Source organism: Lycorma delicatula, chromosome 13, assembly GCF_047948215.1.
Source record: "Lycorma delicatula isolate Av1 chromosome 13, ASM4794821v1, whole genome shotgun sequence".
In the NCBI taxonomy this organism is placed as follows: domain Eukaryota; kingdom Metazoa; phylum Arthropoda; class Insecta; order Hemiptera; family Fulgoridae; genus Lycorma; species Lycorma delicatula.
The window spans coordinates 20,864,948-20,886,377 of NC_134467.1; the positions used below are offsets into that span (position 1 = coordinate 20,864,948).

The 21,430-nt window shown below is 28.9% G+C and overlaps 1 protein-coding gene across 4 annotated transcripts in view; it reads right to left on the bottom strand.

Annotated features, from left to right (window-relative positions):
- The window catches only part of LOC142333543 (transformer-2 protein homolog beta-like), a 37,054-nt gene that overhangs the window by 7,256 nt on the left and 8,368 nt on the right, over nucleotides 1-21,430 (bottom strand). For 2 of the 4 annotated variants that reach the window (XM_075380815.1, XM_075380816.1), the window contains exons 3-7: nucleotides 20,526-20,718; nucleotides 19,649-19,777; nucleotides 18,180-18,355; nucleotides 14,936-14,980; nucleotides 13,006-13,136 (exon numbers count right to left, since the gene is read on the bottom strand). In XM_075380815.1, coding sequence (XP_075236930.1) covers nucleotides 13,006-13,136; nucleotides 14,936-14,980; nucleotides 18,180-18,355; nucleotides 19,649-19,777; nucleotides 20,526-20,718 — 674 coding nt within the window. Of the gene's footprint in view, nucleotides 1-3,439; nucleotides 6,679-7,220; nucleotides 7,246-13,005; nucleotides 13,137-14,935; nucleotides 14,981-18,179; nucleotides 18,356-19,648; nucleotides 19,778-20,525; nucleotides 20,719-21,430 lie in introns of those variants that run through there. The other 2 variants (XM_075380817.1, XM_075380818.1) reach the window with 2 other exon arrangements.

Sequence of the window (21,430 nt, forward strand, 5' to 3'; positions counted from 1 at the left end):
TAAGGTTGGAAACAGATTATCAGAAACAATCGATGTAATATATACCAAAGACAGGGTTGTTGCATATCACTAACTTTATTTAAAAATATATTAAATTAAGTATTCACTAAATTAGAAAGAAAATTCTCGGGGATGGAAATACTATTGGAAAACACATTTATAGTTTACAATTCGTGGACGATCAGTCAGTTCTAGCAGTAGAAGATATTTCATATAGATTCACAAGTTGAAAGAAACCTATAAGGAATGTACAAATAGAAAACTTACAATTAAAATAAAAAAATTAAATATTCAGGCATCGGATCAGAAATCCAAAATCTGTAATTAGATAATTCAGACAAGATAGAAAGAAGCCTGTAAAGATTATAAATATTTACGAATAATATGGGCGAAATGAGTGACAGGATGTCTGAATAGGATTTTATGGAGTAAATATAAAACCAGATACCGAAAATAAAAGGTATATATTATACAATAATCAGAAGTGGTAGTGTCTATAGATCAGAGACTTAATTACCAATAGATATAAGTGAGGGTTAGAAAACACAGAAATTGATGCACTTAAAATTATCAGTAAGGATTTCATAAGCGGGTAGAGATAGGAATGAAAGCATAAGACTGTAAATAGGATTGGAGGATACAATTATAGAGAACACAGAGAAGACAACTCACTCTTGGTACAGGTATGTACTACACCATATATGGATGACTACAGATTATGTATAAAGATTGGATCCCACACCAAAATGGAAAAGAGGGAGACCCAGAAGAACCTGGAATATAAGTATAAGGAAAGCCATTGAGTTTAAGAGACTTGCATAAGACGAACAAGTGGGAAGACTGAAGACAACGGCATATAGACATCAGACATCTATGTATGTTTTGAACCAATTGTAAAAACTCAATACAATAATCAAATTTGACAATTTGATATTTCCAAGTTGTTTCAGTAAGTATTTTATAAAATTTTACATAATTTTGAAATGATAATACTAGTGAAAGTTAAGTAGGAAACTGTAACTTTACAGTAACACAATGCCATTTGGTTGGTTATGAAACACAATGATTCAGAAATTACATAAATGATTATTTGGATCAGTTAAGTGGATGGTAATGGATAGTAAATTAGAGTACTAGCAGCTTATTTGGTTTTAACAGATTCATTTTATACAGCTTATATGTAAATAAAATATTCTACAATAAATTTCTACTAAAAAAATAATCAATACAACCATCATGAAATGGTAAAAACCCTTTTCAAAATGAAAATCTTTATTGGATAATCAAAAATAAATGTCTTGAGCATTATGCAATGTTCTTTGAAATTCAAATTATGATAAACATATATTTAATACACGATAGATTAGGTTAAATTTGCCATAAATACTTCAAGAGGATAAAAAACACACTCGCTTAAACATCTAAAATATAAATCCATGACTAAATGTAAAACACATATTCATAAATGCTTCATTCCAATTTTCTTATGAAAATAATTTTTACATTAATTCTATTATATTTATGAGGCCGATAAAATGTATATGACGGAAAAGGAAACTGTATTTTGTTTTTGCATACGAGTCAATAAAAAAAAGTTAAAAGGATTGGTTGTTAAAACAACACACCTCAAAAGTACACTTGTGTATTATAACGATGCAGTTGAGGGAGATGAATAATCAAGTGTTTGTAACAGAAAATTATAAAACACCTTTCTTTTTTATAATTACTGCCAATGAGAATTTTCAAAAATTTCTGAAAAGGATGCTGTGCATTAAAAAAAAAAATCATGCCAAACAAAGGTCAATTCTAATGACAACAAATGACATGTAAACGTACAAAATATCTTCTTGTTTTTAAGATAAAAATCCTACTAACAATAGTGTGGATTTTCCATGAAATACCATCCTACTAATCTAAAAAAAGAAAACACCTAATACTGTCAATGATCATGTACAATAATTACCTTGCTTGAAAATTCTATTATGAGAAAACCAGTTTAATTTTACTACCTCCTCCAAAAAAGAAAAACTGTACACGGAGGCTTTTTTAAATGAAAAATTCTAATTTTTTACCCCAAATGTTTAACTATTTTATAAATACTTTTGTTATTAAATATATCTAATTCTCATTTTACTGGTGCCAATACAAATTACATGTTGTACACAAAGGCTGTTTTGTAATTTCTGGTTTTGCAAGATGGGATATATTATGAAAATGCATTAATCACTATCAGATAAACACAATTATATGAGAACGATTAATAATTACATTTCCAACATAAAATATGACATGAGAATTACCTAAAATACTTTTCAATCTCTTTTTTACAGACATAATTTTCATTTGATCAGATATAAAGATGTTTAAGAATAGAATAAGCTGAGATTAGTGGTCAAAACTGGTTTTGGCAATGAACAAAATACTTAACGATTAATTAAATCTAGTCACAAAAAAAAATTAATAAATAAGCAACTTTCTTTTAACAGAGTATATAGCATGAAAACTGATACAGTCGGTTTAAAATGATCAGGCCACGTACACCATCTACATCTGATAGTTACACAAAAAGACAGATTTTCAGACTACAATGGCAAAAAATATGTATATACATAAACACCGCTTAGCTGAATTAATATACAACCTAAAGGTGAAACATGTTAAAAAATTCTACATTAGTAGTTCAAAACTTATGCCCAGATCAAACAAGAATCTAAATTTTATTACACTAAAGACTTGCGATTAAATAACTAATATAAATTGAATTATATTAGTTTGGTATATGTTAATTTAACACTACAAATATTATCCTAAATTAGAAAAAGGAAAAAATAAAACATGACAGCTGTAAAAATTATATTGTACAGTTTAAATTAATAGGCCGACTCTCGCACAAGACAAAAAATACATCAAGAAAACCTAATAAAATATTAACATGATATAGACATATAAGCAGAATACTTAAATATCTATGTGAAAAGGAATCGGCAACTACTCTATGACATGTAATGAAATTAATATACTTCTGTAATACTACTTAGGCTTTATATAAACATCAATAAGGGAGGGTTAAAAGTTAAGACTTAAAAAAACAAAGTTTCTCGGTTACAGATTACTGAAACAAAATTTTATATTAAAATAATAATAATAATGAATAAACAAATTTTTATTTTTATATTGATAATTAACAATTAACGCCAAAACTTAATTGCTTAAAAATTATACCTTTATCCTTAGAAAAAAGAAATTAAAAATCAACCACATACACACTGATTTTAAACATTTTATTATACCTAATTTTCCTGCATAATAAAAATAAACAAGGGTATAAAAAGTTAATTGTAAATTAAAATATATTATTCTTTTTTTCTGATAAATCTTTGAATTACATATCAAAGAAATAAAAACATTATATAATAGTCTATAACAAATACATTATCACTGAAAATGGTTTTATTTTATTTATTTTTATGTAAAATATAAACAAAACACAATACAATTAATAATAAGATGGTGATTAAAAAAAAAAATATATATCAAATGTAGGAACTGTACTGTACTGTTATGTTGAGGAAAAAATTAATTTTAAAATTAAATAATAATTAGGATATTGCCTGACAATTGACCTTGGATACAGTAAATATAGTACAATAAGTAAACTCATATGTAAATGGAAAAATTCTTTTCTACCCATAAAATTCTACAAAGTATCATATCATATCTTAATAATAACAGATGATTTTGTGAATATTAACACGTCAGTTAAATACGATGACAGATTGATCATGAAGTCCTGTAATATATAAAACAGGTAAAATCTTCCCTCTGCTTTAACAATATTTTATATTATACAAAATACTATAATCTATTCCATTCTAGATACATCAAACAAAAAGATCAATGAACTCAACAAATTATATATCGTGGATTCCAGTTAACATTACCACCAAGGCAAGTATTTAATTACGGCATTTTTGTTAAAACAAACATATTGGTATAATTTATGTAAAATAACACCAGTTATTCCAAAATGCTGCTTACAAGGCCCACTAGCTCATTCATTTCTTTCTTTTACTTCTAAAATATCACAATTTTATTAGCGATTTAAAGCGCTTGACTACTGTTGAATGTTGTATTGAAGGAGGTAACTTCCTTCTATCACTGGTCTGTACAGTATGTAGTGAATGGCAACACAGATGACATCATGCAGTTATGAAGAAGCAAGTATTATTTTCTTTATTGTGATTCTGTTCATTGTGTATGGTACTGTAGTAATCTTTTTTTCGTAATCACTTTTGCTTCTCGTTTTACTTTCACTAATCATTTAATTATTTTTATCTTTTTACATTGAAGTGTTAATTTAGTTAAAAGTTTGTGTTAATAATTTTTCCAATTCGTCGCCATACCATGTAAAGACATGACATAGGCAAAAAGAATTGCTAAACAAAATAAATAAAAACATTATCCACCAAACACTGGTCAGTGTAAACTTGCAAAACTACTGGGAGCATCAAAAACTACAATAGCTTGGATTTTACAATAAGAAAAAACCTTTCACAGAGACTGGTCTAACAAACATGACGGAGAAGGAACTTCTCAAAAAAGAAAACATGAAGAGAAGGACCCACTTGTTGAGATGGCTTTAAATGAATGGTTTTCTACAGTTACTAGTGAAAAAGTGTCAGTGGTTCTATGCTAAAACAAAATGTAGAAGAGCTTGCAAAAAAATTTGGACTGTGATTTCAAAGCACCGGACACTTTGTTGTCGTGTTGGAAATGGAGACTTGAAATAAAATTTAACAAAGCTCAAGGTGAAAAGGTCAAGCGCAGATACTGACAGTGACAAATCATGAAAGAGTTCTAAACTTGCTGAAATATTCACCCGATGACATCTACAATGCAGAAGAAACAGGCCTGTTTCATCATGCTATACCAATTGAATGGGTCTCTGTGTTACAAACACATCGCGTTTTCTGCCTAAAAAAACCAATGGATAGAATTACTGTACTTTGTTGCGTGAATATGTCTGACAGTGAGAAATTAAAACTTCTTGTTATTAGTAAAGCATGTAAACCACAATGTTTTAAGCGAGTTAGAATGGAAAGTTTACCTGTGTACTACTATTTTAATAAAAAAAAGCCTGGATGATGAGTCTAATTGTTAATAATTGGCTGAATGCTTGGAACAACGAGTTACAGAAAAAATCACGAAGATTTGCCTGTTTATTGGTACTTGTGCTGCCCATCCTAATGTAGATTTATGAAACATTCAAATTTAGTTTCTGCCATTGAATAAAAGTTGAATCAACTGCTTAACATGGGAATAATAAAAAAAACCTATAATTTATTTACTGAAGTAAACTAATAAGTTAATTTTACAAGAAATTGAAAGAAATACATTGACTTCCTTGGCTACAGCTACAGATGTTAATGTTTACAGACGTGTAAATTTGTTGCAGCCAAAAGTGGTTTAAAAAAGTCAATCCTGATGATACCGAAAAAATCGATGCTGATGACAATGATTATGTTTTTTGCAAAACACCTGGTTCAAAATTTTGAAAAAATACTATGATAAGAATGAAACTGGTGAAGAAATAATTAAAAACATTACTGGTACACAATAACTGGATGAGATTAAAGAAGATGAAGACAAATCTGTTGTCAAATACATATCTAAACAAAATGCAAAATAATTCATTGTTGGAGTTCAGCTGTTACTGGACTTTTACTGTTCATAAATAGCAATCACTACTGTATTTTGTACCTCTACATTGTTTATCAATAGTTTTGTTTTATTTATTTTGTCTTTCTTTCAATTACATAAGATTACAAAAACTATTCATTCAGTAATGCTTGTAAAAAACAGTTGTCTTTTTAAATGTAATAGGCCTGTTTTTATATGTAGCTATGAAATGTAAAAGGATAATAAATAACGTATTGTAATTTATTAGGCATGTATTGTACAGTAGAGTATTTAAATTTTTATTATGTTTTATTTATAATATTGTTCATGTAATCTTAATATTAGAAATAAAATTCAAAATAGTAAATCGCTAACTCAAACTTAAAAATTAGAATAAACCTGTATACCGTACTTGTGCATAGGTCTTCATCTTTTGTTAGTATTGCTTATTAGGGCCATTTAGCCCTGGTCCCAAAGCGGTCTTGTCTTATCCGGAATCGACTGTTGTTAAAATTGCAACTGTATAAGGTTAAGCTAGTTTACTGTTTTCGCATAGTATAAAAGTCTTAACATTTTATAAGAGTTCTAAGTGCTAAATATATCTCCTTACACCATATTTCCCCTCACTGTACCCAAATAAAACATAAATAAATTTGCTGCATAATACAAAACAATAACAGAAATTCATCTTTAAGCAAGTTTATTATCATTACCAAGAAGACTACTTCAAGGTCAAACGTCATGCAATAACCACTCTATTTTATAATGTTCAGTATTAAATTAAAAAATAAATCTTTTACATTATTCATATAAAAATTATTTGATCACCATCTTTTAAAATTATATTAATAATATAATATTAATTAATCAGACTCAAAATCAACCACTCAAAGTTTTATTATTTTTTTTTAATACACAGGTGTGATAGTCATTTAGAAATAGTAGACATCTGCGGTATCATCATCAATTGTCGATTGCAGAATTATTTTTAATAACGACCTGTAATCAATCATTCAATAAACCATTCTGTCACTTACCATCCACATAAAAAACATTATTAATTACAAATTCACATATTTATTTTGGTGTATCAACAAATACTAAATGTATATAGAAAGAAAGGAAAAAACAGAGGATAAATTATATTACAAAATTAAATTTGAGGGCTGCTGCTAAAAGGTAAATTAAACAATAAAATAGAATATTAATATAAAATAATAGTCTATAAAAAGTGCTATCCAAGAAATTTCTATGTTTTAATACATAGCAAGGTGTAGCAATTTGCCGACTTACTGCAGCAATTCAGCAGAACTCTATATAATAGGAGGTCTATATTTCTGTTATTTAACAACAATCGTTTAAAATATGTTCTGCGATTGAAAATCTTTCGGCAACTACTAGTAAAATTAATGCTATCTAGTAAATATAAACAGACTGAAATCTTGTCAAACTCTGCTAAGCTTATTATTTTTTTTTTTTTAATACACAGGTGTGATAGTCATTTAGCGACAGTAGACATCTGCGGTATCATCAATTGCTGATTGCAGAATTATTTTTAATAACGACCTGTAATCAATCATTCTGCTAAGTTTATGTAAAGAATTAATGATATAAGCGCTACCATCATACAGAACGCTCAGAAATGAGTGGGCCAATTTTCTATACAAAAAGAGCAACTGGAGCTAAATGTTGCGAATAATCACCTATTTAAGAAGACTGACAATGCGGTTTGATATAACCAGTGATTTCCTGCTTCCAAGGTTCCCCCAAAACTTTAAAATTGATTTACCCTGACTACTTTCACAATTTTCTCTGACTAAAATTACCATAACATAGATTAAGTCTAAAGATATTTTTCCAAACAACATTCAAAACAGTTCATAAATGAATCGTTTAATTCAAAAACCCATTATGTGCAATGACATTCATATAGAATGTAATGGGTTTCTGAAATAAATCTTTCACTTATGATTTTCAACTTTAAAATTAAAAAACTGGTGATATTTTCCAATATAAATACAAAATTAATCTTAATGTAATATGAAAATAAATTGCACAGTAGAAGTATTTCATTCTTATTCACAAAAATAAGTGTGAATGGAGAATACAAGTCTTAAAACAATGGGGAATACAAGTGTCTTAAAACAATTCTCAGCAAAAGACTTGAAAAATTCGACTACTAGCACAACAACATACATCAATATATTACCAGCATGAAAACTTATTCATTATGCAAATTGCCAACGATTCAATTCACTATCAAGTATTGTCGATTTACAGCATTCGCCTTCTAAATCAGGTGAGAGAAAAAAAATGCCCCACTGGCATTCTAACAAAATTGCAGCCGCATAAAATCGATAAAAATCATGAATGAATCAAATGCATTTTCCTAAATTTAGAAAAGCCTAGATAATAGGAAAAGAATTATGAGAAAATTATATACGTTTTCCAAAAGCTGGACATCTGGTCAGGCTGATTGTGTATTACGATTTTTTGAAACCACTAGAAATTAGAAAATATAATTTTTATTTTAATATTTGAAGGTGACAAATTGAAAAATTAGTTTTTGATGTTCAAAAATCACTGAAGAATGCGAATTCGTGCACAAAGCTCAATCTTAGATAGACACTTTACTATTTATTGTACATTTCAAACTAGAATCAGTTGTATAATTTACGAAAAGAGTGGCTACATAATATTCTTAGTTTTTTTACTTCCTTGTACGAAGTAAAGGAAGTATGTATCTCGCATAACTTAAAAGCGATTAACCGAAGGATGTTGCAATTTTGGATTTAGGACTGTTGTAACCTCCCCTTTTGATTGTAATCAACTGAACCAAAACTGTCCAAAAAAAAGTGCAAAATCAAACAAAATTTGGACTTTTTCTTAACTGCAGTAATAAGCCCTCATCATTGAGAGCTTTTCAACAATATTATAAGTGGTACTTATTTTCATTAGTTCCAATTATAGCCAAATAATATTTTAATTAATGAAATATTTGGATAAAGAGGAAGAGGCACATCGGTTTGAATCGGACTTCAGCTCCTCTTTTTTGTTAATTTTTTAATTTAAATATATTGATTTATTAATCACCGATTGTAAATAAAATTTTACGATAATTCAATAATAGCCATACAAAAAATATGAAAAATACCAGGTTTTAATGAAATAAAATTTTATGAACTTTTCATTTAAAAAAAATGTGAATATGTAATTTATGTAAATAGATGTACAAGGAAGTCATGTCGTGCCCAAATAAGATTTTTTCAGATGACTAAAGAGTCTTTAGTGATGAAAATAGTTAAGTAGTCGTTATCTATTAGTAATTTTTCTGCTCTATAATAATTTTAAACAAAATTGTTTAAGTTCTACCAGACATTTTACAAATTTCAATAGATTTCCCTGACTTACAGTGATTTTTCAAAACCTTCCCTGAAATTCATTCAAGGCCTGGGGGAACCTTGGTTTCAAAACTTGCATATTCATTTTCTTAGACCTCTTTCAATCAGTTCTTCAAGTAATCGCAGCTAATGCAAGCTTATTATGCCCGGTGGTTTTCCAAAGTTCTTTCATAAGAACTTTCACAAAATACAATAACAGACTGGATTTTGTTTTCCTGTTTAGGCTCTAGTAATTACCTTTCAGAAGATGATATGTATGAGCGTAAATGAAGTGTAATCTTGTACAGTCTCACTTTGACCATTTCTGAGATGTGTGGTTAATTGAAACCCAACCACCAAAGAACACCGGTATCCACGATCCAGTATTCATATCCGTGTAAAAATAACTGACTTCAACGCTGGAACTCTCAACTTCCATATTAGCTGATTTGGGAAGACGTTGTCACCACTAGACAAAGCCAGTGAGTTAACAGACTGGATCTTACATTAGCTTTTCGTAATCATTACAACATTAAAGACGCTATTCTTTGTTTTTTTTTCTTTAAAAATACAACTGCCAATAAGACTTTGGTCTAATTTGATAATTTAGGGATAAAGATTTCTCATCAACAAAACAAAAAAAAGTGGTGATAAATTTTTACTGCTGAGAAACTAATGTTTGGGATAGAAGAGAATTCTGGATCGATTTCATAGAACGTGCCATTATAATCCATTCATACTACAGTCTATTATGTAAAATATTTTTAAGAAATTGAGAAAGTCAATTCAAAACTAATGTTATGGCATGTTAAGATCCGGTAACATTTTCTTACGTGATAATCTTACACCCACATAAAGCTTAGTGTATCTGAACTTTGCTATAATTCAAGTAGAAAACGTTTGTTCTAAATCTGTATAAGCTAAGTTCTGCATCTCTTTCAGGACTTAGAATTAAGCTAAAAAAAATGAGTGTAAAGAAAGCCTTTTTAAGACACAGATGCATTGGTCTTGATCCATTTCTAAGAGTATTAAAAATTAATTCACTAAATAAAAAAAGTCAATCAAATTTTTGTTTTAATCCATCTTTAAGAGAAAAAAACGTTTTTAACAACCAATGGTCAATACGGCCAGTAATGTAAATCCATCCATATACAAATCTTTGGCACAGCCCTCGTAATACAACTAAAAAAAATGCGATAGTTCTGTAAATATAAGTTAATAATTACAATAAAAACTTTCACCAAAAGAACATTAAAACTATACGATTGTTAAAAATGTTCATAATGTTACTTACGCATAACTTTAAATTATAATAATTTAAATGTAACAGCAAATCTTTTTAAGTAACGTCCAAGATAAATAAAATACTCAAATTAATGTCAATGTAGCAAAGCAACCAGGTGGTCGATCGATTTTATCTTAAGTTTTATTTGTAACTAAATACAAACAGATTTCAACCCACAAAATATATGAAAAAATGTAGATACGATTAGATGACATCTTAAGGTTAAGATATAACACAAAATGAAGCAAGACAAAAAAAACTAGTCTACTCCCACTTGTTTTCCATTTATATCACAGGCAACTTAAAATGGAGTTACGTTAAGTATTCATAATAATTTTCTGAACCCAAAAAAAGTAAGATAATGAAAAGAATTAAATCTTAATTTAAATAGAGAATGCCATAATTTCAAACATTACACAAAACTGAATTTTTTATTTTTTTACATTAGATAGAATAAAAATAGAGGACAATTATTAATCTAGCAAGCCAACACTAGCAGATGTTATTATAAAGAAAATTATATAAGCCAACTGTCCAGAAGTGTCAGTGGAACTTTGATAAAACATTATTACGTTAAAGTGTTTCACCAAATGCATACCACAGCTATTAACAAAGAAAAAAAACGTTCAAACCGGTCAAAAAATAAGATAAACAATTTGAAAAGTTTTGTTATATACAACACGTAAATTTACAATTATGCTAACTACTTATTTCCAACTACAATTAGTCTGAAAGAAAGAAATATTTTCAAAATATTAGCAATATAATCAAAGCCAACAGTACTTCAATAACTGTTAACATAGTTTTTCCTTTTCTTTCTTACTTGATAGTTTAAGAAACATTGGAAACGCTAAACAAATTGCTGAACCTTAAGCAAATGAATAGAATATCACATACATTTCACGGTTACTACTAACAGACTGCTTTAATTAATAGTAATTATGTATGTACTTTATTGTATTAAGTTCTTGATTACAAATAACATAACATTATTTACATTAAAATATAACGAAATTTAATATGTAATTTATATAAATTTTGCATTAACTAACTTCAAAACAAACTATTAATAATTTCATTAACCAAAATCTGTACAGTCAATATACTATAATAATATTTTCCTGATTAGGAAGCAGAGTCCTCAAATTGTTTTACTTCCATACACATGAACACAAGTATACATGATCACTTATGTTCAAAGTAATGTTTTGCTGAATTCCATGAATAGTGGTAGAAGTTTGATCTTTCATCCAGAATATAACTTTTTGAATCGTAGTTAAAAATGCAAAATTTTCACTCACAACAAAATTTCCGTAAAATCTCCAACACTAGCCACCACTTTATAAAGTTAAAAAAATAAAAATAAATAAACAACTGAAAGGAGCTAACTGGAAGACGTAAAGGTAAACTGCTAGTGTGTTTATATAAAAATACAATACAGTTTTAAAAACCAGAATATACTTAAAATTCTATTTATGAGCTAGCTAATTTTGAGATATTCACCTATTTAATAAAAGTCATGGGTCAGTCAATATTTAATAAAAATATGTAACAACAACTAGTACTGACAAAAACATCGACCTACTTGGAATAAAGTTCCTTTCACAACTTAATTTAATATAAAAACAGAGGAGATCATACTCTATATTTGATTGTGGTTTAGTGTTAAATCAAACAACAATTAGAACTAAATTGTACGACAAAAATCAAACATTTTAAAACATGAATTATAGTTTTTATGTACAATAAATAAAAATGAAATTAGCATTTACTTGTTAAGGATTATTATAAATAATTATTTAAACAAAAAATTATGTATAGTTAATTTAACCTCTAATGCCATTAATTTTGCCGTAAGCTGATGCCTATTAACTGTGGTCGATGATAAATCTATTGTTTATGAAAAATACTATACCTCAATGGGACTTGAACCCAGAACTCCAGATGAAAGGCACAGTTGCTATCACTAATTTCATCTAAAGTATCTCAAAATTAGCTAGCACGTAAATAAAATTGATTAATTTGAACATTTTCAAGTTTTTAAAAATTTATTTTATTTTTATATACACTAGCAGTTTACCTTTACAGCCTTCCAGTTAGCTCCTTTAAAGAATCTCTACTATACTGAAATAATAAATTACAATTTACAAACAGACTTCCTGAAGAAGTTCTATTGAACAGCTAAAAAAATACAAACATAAAACGAAATCAATAAAATTGGCCATTATAAAAACATAAACCCGAAACAAAAAAAAGGGGCTAAATATTTATTCAAAAACAAAATGAAAACCTATTGGAGCTCTATTTAAAAAAGACACATAAAAAAACTAATGATCTCTAATAAATTAAACAATAACAAAGTCCAATGAGGTGACAAAGCAACAAAGATTTCCAACATTTTTTCAAATTCTGACCAATAAACACAGAAGGTGTAGCTTCTTCTTCAATGAAAAAATTAAGTTTTTTTAAGGCACAGTAATACCACCATAAGGAAAAATAATTTCCATATTAAAAAAAAATATTTTTAATTCTCTCATGACTGTGCTTTTATATTATATTAATGCCAACTCATTCCATTCATTTACAAATTCCAAATACAAATGTTTACTTAAAAATAAAATCCTGTAATAAAACTGTTAATAACCTCATAGAATAACTTACGGGGTGAGTAAGATCTTGAGCGAGACCTTACGTAACGATGCCGCTTGTAATACGGTGAAGGAGACCGACGGTAACTGCTTTTGTAACGATATCCTCCACCACCTCTACCACCGCCATCACCATAGTAATCACTGTAACCGGCAAAATCACGTTTAAAAAACTAATCTAATAATTAAAAAAAAAAGATATATAAATTAAAAATTAATACGAGAACAATTAAAAAATTGTTTCACATGGCTGTTAAAAAAAATACACTGATGGTTATAAAAACGCAGCACATTCATAATAGACATAGCAATTTATAATCTTATTACAACTGCTATCCATTCTGTTCAGTAGTGGTAAAACAGCAATCAATGAATCATCGAATCAGTAGATACATACTGTAAGATCACACAGCACGATTTTTGTTTCTTATATGCAGAAAGACAATGCAGCCAAGTTCCATTGTCAATTGAATTTTTGCTATGTTAATAAAATTGTAAGTAACAGCTATGAAAATGAATGTACAAGAATCAAACAAAATTTATAAACTTTAAGAAAAGCTAAACAAAATGTGCCTGATAATATTTCATTATTTCCAAAGTGGAAAATGAATTTCCATAAGAACAGTATAAACAAGCTTGGTAATGAATGACAAAAAGTTACCAGAAAATGAGAAAATAGTCACGGGCAGTATGTCCCTATTATTGGATAGATATAATAAAAAAAGGGGATGGATGTGTCAAAATTATGACTGCAGATGAGACATGGGTTTAATTTATAGATATAAAAACCAAGGAACAGTCCAAACCAAAGTTTTGAACACTCTGGTCGCCTAAAAAGAAGCCACAAAAAAAGTTAAAAGCAGACGCTTTTGTACAAACAAATAAATGATAATTGGGGTGGCAAGAGAATTTGACAAACATGATTCATGGAATGGGATGTTCTTTAAGAATTCTTCTAGATAATGTTAAATTCCAATTTGGTAAATTTCAAAAAGGTAATTTCATGACTAGTTGTAAGCAGCAAATTTTAAAACCAAAAGTGAGCTCTAGTCAAGTGTTCACTAGTTCTACCCTACACTGATTGCTTTTTTAGCACTTTGAAATAAATGTGAAACTCATCTTTGAAGTTTAATAGGCCAAGTAGCCTGTCGGCAACATCAGCTTCATACCTGGATGCAGACAACTGTGAATCAGACACAATGCACATAAAAACTTTTTAACTGGCCGATCAGAAATAAATTGTGGAATAGCTGTGATTAATTACTAAAAATCTAATATCTATCTTTTAACAAATTTCACTGTTACATGAAAGTAGAACGTGTTTATTTATCTTTCTCTAGTATTTATGAGGAAGAGTAAAAAGTAAAGGGGAATTTTAATTTTCCTTCTAAATTACATGCCTTGCATACCGATTGTTCTGCTAACAATCATTACGTTATCTATTCATTGGAAATATTGTTTCATTGTTAAATATTTAAAATAAGTGCTCCTTTATTTAATTGCATCAAGAAAAAAATGCGAGCTAGGATATTTTTTCCAAATTCAGAACAGATGACCAGTAGATATTACTCATAGTATGCGAATATCGCACATTGTTGTTCGGGCAGAATCTAAATCTAAGAATGGATTTGTCAGTTTAAAAAGCAAGCATTTTTTCCATAATGACAATAGAAAGGTAGACATACAAAAGCATCAATACCTGATGCAATAATACAGTGAAAATATCTTCTTATGTAGGTGTCCAAGCTAAAGGTATCCAAAAGTAATGGATTTGTTTGGTAAGGGATTTGTTTAGCATATAAAACAATATCTAACATAACAAAATAATAAAAACTATATCTATAATACTATAAAAACTATAATACTATATCTATAATACTATAAAAACAATATCTATAATAAAAACTAACCATTTAAATAATATATAAAAAGACAACACTTACTCATAATTATTGTTCCGTCCACTTCGCCAATTACGATCATCAATGCTAAAGAAAAAGTAAATTAATAAAATAAATTTTACAATGAACACTCAAAACTGGTTACTGGAAATTTGAGTTATTAAAAAATTTGCACAGAACAGATAAAGATGGGAAGAAAAAGTGCTTCTTTTTCTAAAGAAAATTCTTATAGAAGTTTACCACTTATTGCATAAATCACAACTGTTCTAATTTAGTAGCTCCTTAAGTAACTTATATATTTAACATTTTACATAATAAAATCTGATTCAATTAATAGGAACAATCTACACAGATATTTTGAAAAGTAAAAAATCATCTACTGATGTTACACACGACTACAACTGTCAGGTGTAAGGGAGAAAATAATGAGGCATAGATTTTTTCATTATACCCTAAAGCTGCTTGGACATTCTTCAACATCAATTCCTATATTTTCCTGTATCTTATCTATATCCTACATAGTTTTCTATATCTTTTCTGATGTTCTTTATTTACATGTCACTTTTACTAAAATGACTCAATTTGTGATTTCTCTTCTTTCAAATGCACAAAGAAAAATCTGTTGTCAGAATAAAAGAACTAATTAATTAATAATAAAAAAGCTAATTGGCGAGATATATCATGAGTAGAAAAGTATCGATTAAAACCTGCTAGACGGTGCAAAAACTGGTGATCTAAAACATTTAGCTGAGAATACAGACTAGAATAGAGATGGACAAGGTGCATATGACCTGCCGCTGATAACATTGTTATAGTGTACATAAAATCTAAAGGCCGATCCCCCTACAAGTTGCCTCTACTTGCCCCTCTACAGTACTCCTTCCTACAACCCAGAATGTGGAACACGTGCTGCTGATGTGACAAAAGTAAGTCCTCAAAAATGATACACTGGTATTTATTATTTTCATTTTACTATATGCCTTATTTTTGCTATAAATTATTTATTTAAATTTTTCGTTTAATTATTTATTTCATTTGTATAGTAGGTAGCTGGGTTATAGGAATTTTGAAAACTAGTCCAACTGATAATAATGTAAACTTAAGTGCAAGCTGATACAGGGAAACCTTAACAAGAGTAACCAGAGAAATATTAACTCTTTTTTATTTTTGGTGCTTCTACAAGTTTATCAACAATTGTCCTTAAGTTCCTGTCAAGGCCAACCTGATCTTTGGATTTTAGCCAAGGTTGCTTAAGGAATATTCTCTTCTGGACTTCAGAATAAAATAATGACGATTACTCCATATAAAATAAGATAGCTTTATTGAACAAACCTCTTAAGGAAATTGAATCTGATCAAATAGTCCCGAATGACATTAAGAAACAAGATATCAAACAACCAACAATGATATAGAACCGTATTTAATGCAACTCACTACAGTTTTTCATCAGCTAACAAAGTAATATTAGGCAATTTTCCCATGAGTGATATCAGGCTCGGCCTTGGAAAATATACAACACCATTGCAGCTGGAGATATATTAACACTTAGGGTCACCCATTCGTATCTGGATTTGGAATACACATATATAAACATATACTCTTATTTTCAGACTGCCAGATAGCACTTAAGACTTTAATTCAAGTGGGTTTACATTGGGTACGTGGACTCGATGTAACCGAGTTCAAGGGAAATGAGAGGTCAGAGGCTTTCTTTCAATGAAGAGAACAAAGCAACTCTATTACATAGAGTAAATAAATGACTACATACATCATTTCTGCAAAAACAGTTACAAAAAATTTTGAAAAAAAAACTTAAATAGAATTTAAAGGTACCTCATCCACAAATGTAATAAGGACTTTTTTAATTATTTACTGGGATGAATAATAGGATATTTTAAGAAGATTATTACTTTTCTAACATTTTATTAAGTTTTTTTCTTGGGCGTACAATGAAGTGTTGTCATCACCGCCTGGACACGCTATTAATGTAGTAAACAAATAAATATTTTTAAAGATTAACTTAAATCTAAACAACAGTAATATATAAACACAGCATTGATGGAAAACACCTTGAACGTATGCTAAAAACAAAATGAAATAACATTAAAAATGTAACTTAAAAGAAAAAAATTATCATTTGCCATATGCCAAATGGCACGAATAAATATGAGTAATTAAATTCTTATCTCCAGATGTTTAGGCTTAAGAAATCGTTAAGACATTTGATAACATCAATACATGGTTGCCTGGGATATTTCAGATGTTAGCCCCTAGTTTAAACCTCTGACGCAATGCCACATAACAGACAAAAATCGACAAGGATGTGATTTACAGTTAGTTGGCAGTAATTTTGGTAGTACGTTATCCTCCAGTGAATACTTTGGTTTTACTGATTTTAAGTTGCTAAACAATTAATTTTATTAAGAGATACTTTATAAATTTTAGAAATATTAAGTTCTTTAAGCAAAGAACTTTAAAAGTTTGTGTATCCGATACTGACTTATGGCCCTGTTATCTGACACTCTTTTACGACTTGCAATTAAAATTACTTGATACCACGTACAACAATCTTTCTTAGATATGCTGTCTATAAACTTTACAAAGTATCTTGAATTTGTTTTGATCATTTTACCCAATATCTTGAATTTGTTAAAAATACAAAGCGTTGAATCATGTCTGATGGATAGATTTACAAAGTATTGAATCATATCTGATGAGGATAGATTTAATATTTGCATATAAAATTTTAAATACCTATTTTGGCTGATTAAATTATTGCAACTTTTGACTTTCACGTACCAACTAGATTCTAGATTATGCTTAAGACATAATTTTCAATATTTTTATGTTTAGACTGATTCTTAAACATCGCCTACTTCTAGGTGATTGCTACCTTAGTACAGCAATCATATAAATTCCTACTTTAGTGTTCACTGCTACCTTTACTAAGCTGAACACTAAAGCTGGCTAATATTAATATAATACTAAGTACCATTAATAATGTTTCCTGTTTAACCTCCAGGACCACCATTAGCTATTGCTTCAGAGGATGATATGAACGATTTGTAGCGTGTATGAAAATGCCTGACCGGGATTCACCCCGGAACCATTAATAACTTATAACTTACAAATAAATATAAATATTTATTAATAACTTATAAATATTTTAACTTACAAATGATAATTTTATGTACTTATATTATGTTTTCTTATATGATTTTGTATTTACAGACTTTACGCCCATTTATTTATTTAAAACTACAAGATCCAAAACAAATATACTTACTAAGTAGGTTTCCCCATATAAATTCCAGGAGTCGGTGTGTGTGCACGTAATGTTATGGAATAATCAACTCTAATACGTCTTCCATCGATTTCCATTCCACTACACTGATCTTTGGCTGCTTTAGCATCTTCATGGTTTTCAAAATAGACAAAACAAAAACCACGGGATCTACCAGTCTACAATAAAATTGAAAAATAAATAAATAATTATAATTTATTTCCATTTTAATACAATAATCAGTATCTTAACTTAAGAATACAATAATTATAAAGAAAATTATAGATATTTCAACACAGAGAGATCTTTTCAGAGGTTACCAACAATAAGATATTTCATAAATATAAAAGAGCAAAAAATTAATACAAATCAACAGCTAGAACATAATACAAATAGAAAAATAATAAGTACTTCCAACTAATACTTGAAGCAAAGATAGATAGTTTTTTAAAAAATACTACCGCTTACAAAAACATTCATGAGAAAGGTAATTATTAACTGAAGGAAAGAATACATCTGCATACTCTGTATTGAATAATATCTCAAATACTAACTTTTCCTACCCAAAAAAACTTGATTCTCCAATACTTTACTCTTAGGTGCCATAAATTCACACAGGTTTTTAAAACATTCTTTAGTAGGAATCTAACCCTAATCTTGAGTAACGTGAATATTTTTCTCTAATGTACCTGACTTTAGTTAAATTAAATCAATTTAAAGATATATATACAGTGTTCCTAGAGATGTTGGCTAAGCTTAAAGGATTGATTAAGGACAATACAATAAGTAAAAAAGTTCAAGTGGACACAAATATGCTTCTCATTTTCTGTCTGCTATTTTTGGTTTTTTCCACTTTTTTTTTTAATTTATATCCTAAGAACAGATTGCAATATTTTAATGAAACTTAGGGTAGATTTCTAAAGTTAGAGAATTTTACCTTTGAATTTTTCAAAAAGAACAAGCAGAACTAAGCACAATAGGAAAAACATTAAAAAAGAAGAAACAAACTAAAGGAAGTATTAAAAAATGAAAACCAAAGATCCCACGAGAAACAAAATCAAAATGCGGAGAAAACACAAAACAAAATAATAAAAAAGCCAAATCCAAAAGAATGAAGACGTACTGGCCAAAAAAAAAGATGCCAAAACACATAAGAAATAACGAATTTAACGTACCTCTAAGGAAGATATTTCTAGGGGAAAAATAAATGAACACAATTCACTTGAAAGCGAATTAAAAATTCAATAACAAAAATAAACTTCGCATTAATGTAACAAAAGTTTTTATGAAAGTTAAAGTCTAACTGAACATTCCAAATTTGCTTCTATCAAACATTTACAGGGGCCAGAAACAGAAATACTAAGGTGTGCACCAATGTAAGAGCCTATGCCACTTACTATATATATATATATAACAGTAAACATGTAGAAAAAACTACTCTAACAATATACTTATGAAAAAAAAAGATGTACCTTAGCATCAATAACAACTTGTACTTTCTCAACAGGTCCATACTTTGAAAATATATGATGAAGTTGCTGTTCTGTTGTATAGTTATTCAAACCAAACACACCTAAGCATCGGCCAGGCAAAGGATTATCCTGTAAAAAAAAAAAAAACACTTATGTATTGAACTAAAATAAACATTATCCAATCAGATAAAAGTTAAATTTTGATGTATACATATATATATAAATTCTCATTACTTTTTTAGCACAGTTATCTGAATTAGAAAACAAAAAAGAACTAATTTTGCCTAGCAGTAATTGTGATAAGAGATTACAAAAATGATATTTGAATTACTAATATTTGCATTTTTATAGTTGCAGATCTTCATCTACATGGAATTTTAACTCTCTCTCTCTCTCTCTCTGTGTGTGTGTGTGTGTGGAGGACAACATTTGGCACTGACATCGAGCTGCAGACCAGCGTAGAAACATGGCTGAAAACAAAGGCGGCTCCGTTCTATGATGAGGGTATTGGAAAGTTGGTACCACGCTACGACAAATGTCTAAATCGGAGTGGCGACTATGTAGAGAAATAGCGTAACTATGTAAGTACTTGTTACAAATAAAAAATTTTTTATTTTCACTGTGGTTTTAATTTCGTGACCGATCGGACCTTAAAAAAAAACCCTCATAGCTATTTGAAATATCTAAACAGTTAAAAAAAAGCTTGCAGGGTGAATAACACTATCTTAAATCAAATTGCATGCATGCTACCTTGTCTTAAAATGTTCATAATGTCTTAGAGTTCTACCAGTACAAGTACATATTTAATCGGGACCTTTCATTAAAAAAAAACTATTATTAAGGTACTAAAATAACACATAACAAAATATATACGTACCCTATTGCCAAGATGTCTACGCCTGTTTGACATTGGACTGCGAGAATGGGAGCGGAAACCATCTCGGTTGGATGAACCCGATCTGGACCGACTGTAAGAATAACGTGATTTATAACGTCTTGAAGAACGCGACCTTGACCTGTATCTGCTGCTGGTACGATGTGATTTACGGCTGCGTGACCTACTACGGCTTCTATTATCACATCGATCAATCAAAATTGAAAAAGATAATTAGTGTATCTAATATTAAAAATAAAGCAATGTAAAGATTAATATTTTACTACGGATGTAAAGTATAATAAAGGAACATACAAATGAAAAAAATATTATAAAATATATAGTACGCTATTTATAAACTAACCTTTGGTCAGGCATTACAAACAAGCCAGTTTCCAAATCAACATGTAGCCCATGCATGTTAGACATCAGGTAAGCTGAAATATTATCACATTTACAATCAAATCACAATTTCATTCTGAACTGCTTAAGTAGTACATGGTGAAATATTAAGTCGATTGTTATTAACTCCCACCAGTTGTTAAGTACATAGTGTTGCTCATTTTTTTTGCAAGCAGAAAGAACATCTTCAGCCAAGATCCACCTTCGACTATATGTAATTTATGGTAATAATGTAATGGTTCTTTATGGAGTGATGATTCTGCAGAAAATTCACTTAAGGGTGAAGTGAACTAATGTAAACAAGGAAGGAAGAGGGTGACATTCCATTGTAACTTGTTGAAAAAATTAAACATCCATACATAAATGCTGCTACACAATTAATTGTCTTATTGAAAATTTTCCTCAAATTTCAAGGACCAATCATTTCAGAATTTTTAGATAGATTGGAACTTTTGTAAGTTCACATAAAATGGTACCAAAATAACTTCCAGATGACCAAAAAAAGA